The sequence below is a fragment of the Hylaeus volcanicus genome, chromosome 3 (assembly GCF_026283585.1).
Source record: "Hylaeus volcanicus isolate JK05 chromosome 3, UHH_iyHylVolc1.0_haploid, whole genome shotgun sequence".
Lineage (NCBI taxonomy): Eukaryota > Metazoa > Arthropoda > Insecta > Hymenoptera > Colletidae > Hylaeus > Hylaeus volcanicus.
The window spans coordinates 11,306,759-11,317,850 of record NC_071978.1 but is presented as its reverse complement, the minus strand read 5'-3'; the positions used below and the strand labels follow the sequence as shown (position 1 = coordinate 11,317,850).

Genomic DNA, 11,092 nt, shown 5'->3' with positions numbered 1-11,092 from the left:
GGAAAATACGCAAATAATGAGATATTGTTTTTCGATACAATACAAATGATATGGAACATATTCAATTATTTAAATTTAAATAAAAATAATATAATTACAATGAAACATGAAAAATTAAGCATACTTTAGGAATCTTCTTCTACATCTATATGATATTGAACAATTTTAATGCTTTTTCTACTAATAATATTCTACATAAATGAAAAAAATGGTTAAAAATTAACAATAAAATTTTTTTTTATTACTTCGACCTGTCGATCGTTATCGGTAAAAACGCTAACATTCCACAATTACTAGCAAATTGAAATACTTAAAAATAAAAATACTTAAAAAAAAGATCTGGGTTTTTTTCCATCTGCGCGTACGATAATATTCTTTTAACGAGGACTATCAGTCTGATCATACTCATCTGAGATCAGCCAGAGTACAAACAGCTCCACTATCAGGAACAATCGGGAATCGAGCATTGTTTGTCGAAACGAGCAATGTGATCGCGCGATAATCGTCGAAAAACGAGATTAATCGCAACACGAATTTCAATATTTACCTCCAATCGGACGAGAAATTTCGATGGAAGTTTCAGCTGAGAGTCGATATCACCGATCCCACCGAGGCGGATTCCATCATCTGACACGGGTGACAGTCTATAAATTGCTATTTGATCGATGACCTTCAGAGGTAGTAATAACTGCGCGGCCGATGTTTGCTCGTGGGAGTTCGAAACCGTCACCGGTTATAGACCGCTAACCTGAACGGTCTCCGCACGAGCGGAAAGAGCAACCTAATTCCCAGCTGAGATTTGGTCGAAGTAGGAAAATAAAAAGTTCTCCCGGTTACCCACTGGGAGAGGGCGCGGGGGGGGGGGGGGGCACAAGAACAAAGAACGGTTCCTTATTACAACGGGGAAAAATCGTAGATTGCCGCTGTAAGCGCCATTGATTGGGCGAAATTAACTTTCATTGTATTTTCGCGTGACGAAAGTGTCCCTGAACGTTCGAGGAACCAAGAACCGAGCGCTCCATTATGCTATTTGAGTGCATGCGTTCGCCCCCGGGGATCTTCAACGTCAATTTTTACCTTTCACTTCTTTGCATTGTAGCTGATGGCGTAGCTAAGTTTTTAGAGTCCCCGGGGAAGGAAACGTTTCGCGCTGCTTACTTTTGTTCAAATAAAGTTTAATTAAACCGAGGATTTGCGGAAAGGTACTCGGGGATTCTGGAATCCAGATATTACAACATTATTATTACTATAATTTTATTACTGTATTATTGTTATAGTGTAAGTATATACGAGGTGTGGCAATTAAATAACGAGACTGGTGCGAGAAATATGATTTATTGCAAACAAAGTTACGTTTAACTTTTATCCCCTTCAACATACTCTCCTCCCCTATCCATACACCGCTGCATACGTGTCTTCCATTATTCAAAATAATGCTGTAGTTCATCAGTTGTTAGCCTCTTCAACAACTTTGCCGTTTTTATTTTTACATCTTCAACAGACTGACTGACTGGGTGCTTGAAGGTCAAACCGTGAATCAAAAATACTACAAAGAAGTCCTAATCAAGCTGAGGGAAAGAGTAAGGAAGGAAAGACCGGATTTGTGGAAGAACGACTCATGGATTTTGCACCAGGACAACGCACCAGCCCACAATGCCCTATCTGTAAAGCAGTTTTTAGCGGACAAGCACATTCCTGTGCTTGATCATCCTCCGTATTCGCCAGATCTCGCACCGCGTGACTTCTACCTGTTCCCAAAAGTCAAAAGTGCATTGAAGGGAACACATTTTCAGTCTGTTGAACATGTAAAAATAAAAACGGCAGAGTTGTTGAAGAGGCTAACAACTGATGAGCTACAGCATTGTTTTGAACAATGGAAGACACGTATGCAGCGGTGTATAGATAGGGGAGGAGAGTATGTTGAAGGGGATAAAAGTTAAATGTAACTTTATTTGCAATAAATCACATTTCTCACACCAGCCTCGTTATTTAATTGCCACACCTCGTATGTATATGTAGTAAATGTGTACAGTAAAGCATACATCGTTATAACTGTTATACTATAAAGTATTATACAACTCGAATTAAAAATAATAATAATAATAAATAATACAAGTATTATACAACAAATAATATTAAATACACTCTAGTTGTATCACGAGTCGTTAGAAGTTTTAATTACTGATAAAGCTCACAAATTCGGTTTATTTAAAATTTAACAGTCGGCATTTCCTTTCTTAAACGCACAAAACCGATACACGCTGTATTAGGTAGTGAAAATGTACAATACTTTCATTGTTCGTCGTTAGTGAACGCTGTGTCGTTTGAATATTCAATCACGTTTGTATTCAGAGTAGCAGAGTTCGAGTTATGATTTCAATAACGGGGTACGTGATGGCTACAGTTAACCTCTACAGATGGTGCGCTGAATAAAATGGTTCAGGGTTTAATGAAACAAGAGAAGTTTTTGATTAAATGTACATTATCATTAAAGATTGTTTCAGTCTCTTCTACAAAGTGACGAAACAAAATGTTTGAACTACTAGCTTCACCTTGTCGTTTGTCTTTAAAAGGATCTACCAAGATCTAATTGGCAATTTAAGAGCAAAATATTTGCATTGCGTGTATCATCTATCTGTTTACTATAGTGTAATAGGAGCTGCCTTTGCTTACACTCGGTTATGGTTCTGATGCTTCTTGCTGACGAGCCCCTAATTTACTAGAGTTCCTTGTAAAGGGTTCTTCAAAAGACGCTTAAGAAGTCAGTATAGTTGTTGCGAACAATTATTATAACACGACATCATTACCTTTCACGTTTAATTTTAATCGTATCTACTTTCATTTGAAATAAAATCTTGATTATTAAATCTTAATTATTAAAAAATAAAATCTTGATGACATTTTAAAAAGAAAACGTCTCTTGTAATACAGCAAACAGTAACATTTATTCATTGAAAGAAAACAATACTTTATCGATTCTAAACAAAATATAGAGAAACATATTTGACGTTAAATAAACACCTCGAAAATTCCTCTACTCGCCCACTGTTGTCGTACAGCTAGTTCACGTCTGGATAACAGCGCGATAAAACGTCGAATTCGGGCTCCCGATAAATGTATTTAGCAATATTACCGTGTCGGAATGACCAGCAGCGTCGTGAATTCCAGGTCGAACGTGATTTATTAATGAACGTTCACGTTGTTTCTATTATTTCGATCGCAACAGGGCGCACCGATAAACCGTCGAATACGCGGTGTTCCCCTAAACGGGGCTGCCATAAAACGGGAGCGATCTAATTCCGAGAGAGGTCCAGATTTTATTGCAGGACACCATCTTAGAAGTTTACGTTCCACAGGAACGCCGGCTTCCCTTCCAGCGAGTTCAATCAAGATTCTTGGCGGTGCGGCATACTTGGTGTGACGCACGACGAACGTCGGGGTCAAGTTTGACCCAGAGTAGAATCACTTCTACGCACACTTTGAGAGAAAGTTTTGATGCACGTGATACAGAATAAAATTATTTAGTTGCTCGTTTTAAATATACAGTGAATCACAGATGTATTGGTATTATGTCATTTGAGAATATATATAATTGATATTCTTTTGGAATGAATTTTGTAGGATTATTATTGATGCAAACTTATAACAGTATTAATATTAAAATCGTATAATTATAGGAGTACCATCTTAATTATATCTTCAATATGAACTTTCTTGAAGAAGCCAAATTCCTTAATGCAACAAATATTGTGTCAGTACCATAAATTTTTGTATATCATATAGAATAGTGGCTAAATTTGTAACTAAAAAAATAGAATAATAAGTATATATCTATTTTGGATTATATTATCGTTTGACATTCTTCTCAACTTCGCTCTTCTTCGCACCTGTTCTCTCTGTACTATGTAATTCATGTTGTCCAATTTCCACACTGACTTTCCATTTGTTATTTCACTTAATTTATTAATGTATCACCGTCTTTGCAAATCTTCTCAATCTACTCTCTAATAGTTACAGTCACAACAGCTTCGATCGATCCTTGAACGAAAAATGTTCTTCCAAACACTCGTACCGTGTAAACACTGTTTGCATTTTCTGTAAGACGTCAACAAGCAGCTTTTAAACCATCGGTGTGTTCGCACATGGACGAAGTAGCGATTTGACAGTTCGTTTGCATTTTATTGGTAATATCGTACCAATGAAGTCTCACTCGGTTGGTGTCTCAGCGTTTTTGCTACGAGTACCACTTCTCTTTTCCTTTTACGATACCATATTTGTACACCCCGCGAAGAAATATCGTTCCGCCACTGGAGAGACATAAGAAGCGTGTGGGCATGCATGTCCCACAAATCCCACCTTTACCCGTGCACATGTATCGTGCAGCTGTAGTGATGGAACGATATTTCTTCGCCAAGTGTCGCAGGAAAAACATTGGAGCATCTAGTAAAGAAGAAATCCTTAATATCATTTTGCCAACGTGCGACATGCCGCGAGCATCCGAAAGATATTTTCGCATTGAATTTGAAATTGCTGAAGCTTTCGGAAGATGCAGTGAATTGTGTAGAAGAAGGATAATTCGTTCTGTGAAAGAATCTGAAATAACAAGAAACGTGAAATAAGATTAAAAAAGAGTGTCATGGCTTTGTATACAAAAATTCCAGCGTATGAAGCATAAAACGTCAACAAGAAATTGTTTTTAAAACAATTAATGAAATTGGTTAATAGTTATATGGATCAGTATTGCTATTATTCAATTGTTACTATTGCAAGCTTTCTTATTTGCACATTCGAACTGCACTGTATCAGAGAAATTTTAGATTTGTTAGATAAGTGTAAGAAACATTCCTTCTGATATTAAAGATTACTATCTTGTTTTAATTTCAATAGTTTTCATTTTTTCGACCGTCACTTATTAGCAATGATGAATACAGTAAGGTTTATAGTAAGAATTTTCCACAAGGTGGTGGAGATATCAACACAAATATATGTAAATATATTTTATACCATTTTACTAGAAAACAAAACTCTAACGGCCATCCGGAAATTTATTCCCTCAGAAGAGCCAACCTACCACTATACTCGAATTTATTTACTTAGCATGAATAATGCATTTATTTATTCTGAAATTACGACGTTCTGTCGCTGAGATAAACCAGACCCAAGGAATAGGCGATAAAGGATTCGACATCCATCTCTGGAAGGTTAGGATTCGAACTGTTTTCCACTAGAATTGCGAGAAAGTCCAACTGCCACCCTTGAAGGAATATCAGATCTCGCCTATCTGCAATAGGATCTCAACATCCTCGATCGTTGTGAGTTTGATAGGACACAGGACTGCCAGTGATAGGTCAACCGACCCGTAGAATTGAGCCTTGATCTACCCCCGAAGAACTGGTAGACATCCCTGGCATGGAACTGGGATATCCATCGATTGACATGTCCAACGGTCGAGTGGATCAGTTTACTCCAGATTCTCGTGGACGACATGTTCGACTAGGATTTAAACCAAACGGGATTAATCCTGCCCTCTGAACGCGGTTAAACTCGACCCTGCGTCGTCTACGTATGTTCGTTTGGTTTTCCAATTAATTGGCTGCTGCCTCCAGCTTGTTAAAAGCGACGCGTTGGAAGATCACTCGCGCGTGAAAGGTGAGCCGCGTTTAGTGTTGTTTTTCAATTTGAAATTTAATCGGGCTGAAACCACAAAGATCTTCGCGTCCCAGAAATTAGCCTTGTCCCGTGTTTGTCTGGATCAGTGGTTCCCGTAATATTCGCAGACTAATTTTCAGGAAACCAGAGAGAAATTCGAGCGAAACGCTCCGTCGCTACTCCGTAGAAAACAACCAGTAGAAAAATATCATTGTTGTAGGGCTATCAAACAAAATTTGTAGCATCTCTATTTGTTTGTAAAGTTAAAGTTTGTTTGTCCATATTCGTTTGAAACGTGTTCATCGATAAGATGATGCTATTAATAACACAGGTTACTTATTCACAATAATAATTTATTCATAATTATATTATAAATATAAATATATCAAACGTGTGATAAATATTTATGATATGTAAACATTTTTAAATCCACTTTTAATAGTTTGGAATTGAATTTTGAAGAGTCCTATTTCTTTTGACTTTTTTATTAGGGATCCTTATTACCCTCATTTTGGTCAGAATTTGTAAAATAATTTATTTAAAGAAAACATACTTTCACAAATTGTCTACTATTGTACGACCAATAGCCTTTTATAATTCCCAAGAAATTCTCTGTTTTTAAACGTTTAACTGGAATGTATCCTTGAAACGAGAAGATCATTTTTGAAACATTCTGTCAGCATTGATCAAGTGTTAGAACAGCTTCGTCAGCTATAGAACCACGATTAAATTCAGTACAATAGCATACGTCATGTTCGTTTTTGTTAACGCAATGCACCATACTTTTCCTACGATTGTTTTATTGAAACAGACCAGAAACGTACAAAATCACATAACAGAAAAAAAGCTGAAAGCTATCGAATGATAGATAGCACAAAGCTGGTGGGCAATTTTTCGGTATGAAAATAAACCCACATGGCCTCACGGAGCCGATTCAATGCGAATAATGCGATCAATGTCCATCGGGCGATTCCTGTCCCGCGACAAGCTTACCAACCGATCAATGATGAAAACTGAATAGGAGCAGAGAGAAGTAGGTGAATTCGGTGATCTGAGAAATACGAGGATACTTTCGTATAATGGCCATTACCATTCGTCATTCCCGAAAAAGATTAAAGTTAGCTCGTGTTGGATCCAGCGATCCGGCGATAAAGGGGACGAGGTGATTCGAGAGCTCGTGAATTTCTTGGCGGACGTACGCGCTGGGATGCGGTCGAAATACTCGTGTTACCTCGGCCGTGATCTACCCAGAGAATTCACCTGGAAATTCTAACTATCGATTCGTCGCGATATAATCCCAAACGCCGACTGTCGGATGCCGTTTCCGGTGGCTAGCGAGGCTGCGCCCAACAATTGTTAACAGAAGTGTATTGAAAGGATCAGCCTTATCAAGCTGTTGATTGACGTTTCACATCAAAGTACATGAAACGGCCAGCGTGACCGACTGAAACGGTTATATTCATCGATCTGTATTCCATTGATTAAGTGGAACATGTCCGCTGGGATTCCCGCCGGCCGGATCCCGCTACGGTTTTAATCGATAGGATTATTCTCTTCCACGCTCGAACTCGCAATCCTGTCTACGATTGTCCGGCCGCGGAGCCTGTTATTGATCTAATTTCGTTCGCTTTTCGATCGAATTGTCGCCGTGCACGGTAACGAGGCAGATTCCTCGTAGAGGGGTCGAAAGTATTGGATTATTCCATACAAGGTGTGTCTAAAATAGATGGCGAAGATTTAGTATCCTGTTCTACTCGAGCTGGCGATGAAAAATGGTTATATAATTGTAGGTTCAAAAACTCTTGTTTATCGAGATATAAACACTTTTCATTCGCTACGAGATTTCTACGTCAACTTGTATGACGCGTACAATTATGAGCTCTATCGACAAGGTCTTCTGTTAGAAGTTAATATTTATAGTAGAGCAAGTGATACTGATATTTTTTATGCATGATGGAGTTTCAGCCTATTTTAGGATGTACTCTTTTTTCTGTGTTGGATAATGCATTGGATAAACTTCCTTTTTGTTAATATTCTTGTTACTTAAGGTCTTAAAAATAGTTCTGCCAAATTGTATTAACAAAAATCTAAAAATTATCAAAGTTATATTTGTTCATATCATAGACCATCATGAAAAGCTGATTGAACAGGAAGATTTACAGAGTATCCTTTTATTTTGAGTTAAAAAAATGAATTGGTTCTTCTTTTAAAATCTTTCTACAGATCGCGAAAATTACGATATTGAGTGCCGCCATTTTGTCAATTTCACATTTTATCGGAAATGTTATAACCGTCCCTATTCTATTAATTGAATTATTGATCGAAACTTTAGTTGCAATTGAATTCCACTACAAATTGAAGGGTAATTGGAATTGGTAACTATCTAACTATCCTTTGAACGCAATGACATTCAAATGCAAGTGGAATGTCAGAATTCAGTTGCAATCACTGTCAATTTCAGTAAAATTCAATTGCATATCAATAGCAATTAATCTTCAATTGCAATAAAATTGATTTGTCAATAACAATGACCCTCAAATTGCAGTCAAATTCAGTTGAATTTGAAAAGTCAGAATCCAAATGCAATAAAATTCTGTTACAGTTGAAGTTTCGGAATCCAATTTCAAATACAAATTTAACTATCAATTAAAATTAACTTTCAATTGCATTTAAATTCAGTTGTCACTAGAACGAACCTTGAATTGCAATAAAATTCAATTGCATTGATGGATTGCCCCCAATTGCAATTAACACTGACCTAATTTACACTGGAACACTATAGAATCTCCATTCATAAACGAATTGCAATATGAACTAAAACAATTTTAATCCCCTTAACAAATAAATTTAATGTCTTAGTGCGACACATTCCTCGATTATTTTATTCAACGTCATCAAACAAAATGATAAAACGACGAATTTAAAATTGCTAAATATCCAAGTATGAAACTTACTCTCTGTATTTACTCCTCCAACTTAATAGTCACAGATCGAAAAGAGATCGCGAAGGATTTCGTGTTTTCACGGTTCCCGAACCCAGTTTTCTTTTCGTGGAGCGTTAAAGCGGAGCGTCGCAGAAGGGATACAGGTAATCAACTCTGGGAACATCTGTAACTGCCAGAGTCGAACGTAGCTTACCAGAGGCTAGCCCTTGCGGTCCTCGTGTTCTATGAGGATTTAAACTAGACGCAACCTCTCTCAACCGTCCCTCTGTAATTCCTGATCCGGATTTGAATTCTCCCGTATTCGTCGATCATGCCGGGCTTCCCTGCCGAAAGACGTTTCCCCGTGCCGCCCATCAGACCCGTCGTAAGCCATTTTCATTCCCTATAAGACGATAAATCCTCCGATCAACTGGCGCAAATTGGAATTCCAGGTATCTCGGGTTTGGAGCGCGGCGACACCGAGCACCATTTTTCCCATTGTTGGCTCGTCGATCCTACGGATCGCGCGACGTCGTTCGACGGAACACCGTGATCGTTGATTCTTTATTCGGTCATTTTTTAATCCGGTCTGCCGTATCGCCCAAGCCGATCGTGCCAGCGATAAGTCATGCATCGAAGCGTGATAAGAATAATTTACCGGGCTGCGCGATAATCCTCTGACGCACGATGTCCATTTTTTCCTCCCTCCTGCGCGCGATATCGACGAATTACGATCCCGCTGAAAATCGATGGCTCGAATCACGGAGACGATGTTTTATAAAGGGTCGCGTGACTGCGATAAACCTGTAATTGCGATCACCTTCTACTATTTCATTTTCTTCGCGGAAAATGATTTTCCCCGTTCTTTTATCGACGAAATTTTCTTTAAAATGATTTAGCTTACAACTAATAAAAGAAATATGTATTTTAACACTTACCAAAAATAAGAAAATATCTGGTTTAGAATAAAAATACATGTCAGTACCGTCAATATTTCATACGAATTATAAATTGTTTTCGAAAAGTCTTTAGGATTTTATTCTTTAATCAAACATAAATGGTATTGAATATATTCAACTATTTATTCTAAATAAAAGTATGCACGGTTTCGATTGAATACAAAATATATCATAAATATTTATCACGGTTAAATGCCTATCACAACAACGTTGACAAGCGTATTTTATTATTAAAAAAACAAAATCCTGAAGTTCTTTTTGGAAAAACCTACCAGTTCTTCGCGGTAGAATCGCCGTTTTGAACCACCGAACGCGTTACCACGGTGTCGTTCGAGCGGCCGATTCTAAGCTGACCGCGTGAAAGGCACTGCGGTCAATTACGTAACGCAATGCCTCGTTTCTGTCGTTTCAGAGATGTGAGGAATGATCACGTGGGTGATGGTCGGGCTGCTCCTGGCTGCGGAAACTTGCGGCAGAAACGTCCTCTCCGGAAACGGAAACGGGAAGGAGGAGACCAAGCAGAAGGACGACTTGAAGGGAGTCACCGCGGACGAGGAGGACATCTACCGTGGGTATCGGTTGACGGAGAAAGAGAGAATCGAGGTAGAAGGGATCGAGAAAGGGCGGAAGGAGGCAAACAGATCTATGATTTACTCCAAGTAACTCGAGTAGCTTATCCCAGCCCCCTCGAATCCTGCAATTGAACCCCACTAATCCTCTATCCTTGCCTTCTGCAGCTTACTGATCTCACCGGCCACTTTAACTCTTTCTCCTTTCCTGCGCCGTGTCCCTACAAATCATTTTATGATCTACACACCCGACTCGTAACATACTGTTGTGAAATATCGCCGGGCATGCCGCTGCCAAGCTTCTTAAAGCGTCGTCTCCCGATAAGTAGTTAAGGTCTCGTTTAAACCAAGCACTGGTCTTTCGTCAAGCCAGTCACGTAACCACGGGATGCGCGAGGACACGCTCCGACTACCCCGAAATGGTTCCCACGCGATTTCACCCACTGCACTTGGGGAAATAAGAGGACTTGTTTGCACATCCCCTTCATTATCGGGTTGTTCAGGACGAAACGCTTCTGTATAGACTGAATCTGGCTGAAACTGAAGTGAGGCATCTTTTTCACGACTTTTGAGAAAATAATGGGTGTTCATAAAACATCCGAGGTCTTTTATTAGTTATTTGATAATATCGAACAATTTCTTTCATACAGATTATGGCAAAATTATTTGCCAGAAGCACATTTTTTCTTTCAACGTTTACTACTTTTTCAATTTACGTCCGATCTACCGTCTCTGGTTGAAAAACGAGAGAAATATATTACCATTTTAAAGCTTGATGCTTCGGCTCTCAAATCCTATTGAACGATTTTCTCGACGATGCTTTTCCAAGCAGTGGCAATACTTCAAAGCCGATCATGTCAAATCGTTTTAAATTCTTCAAGTTTGAAATCACGAATAGAGTTTGCCAAATTACTTTCACGACTTTTATCAGCTAAAAGAGACTTATCATTTTTTAACTTTTCCGTCTATACAAATCCAGAAGTGGAATGTT

At 38.5% G+C, this 11,092-nt stretch overlaps 1 protein-coding gene across 1 annotated transcript in view; it reads left to right on the top strand.

The window, feature by feature from the left end:
• Positions 1-11,092, top strand: part of LOC128873641 (ly6/PLAUR domain-containing protein 6-like) — a 128,599-nt gene that overhangs the window by 99,186 nt on the left and 18,321 nt on the right. Inside the window, exon 2 of the mRNA XM_054117339.1 lies at positions 9,945-10,100. Within this exon, the coding sequence (XP_053973314.1) occupies positions 9,956-10,100 (145 nt within the window). The 5' untranslated portion in view covers positions 9,945-9,955. The remainder of the gene's footprint in view (positions 1-9,944; positions 10,101-11,092) is intronic.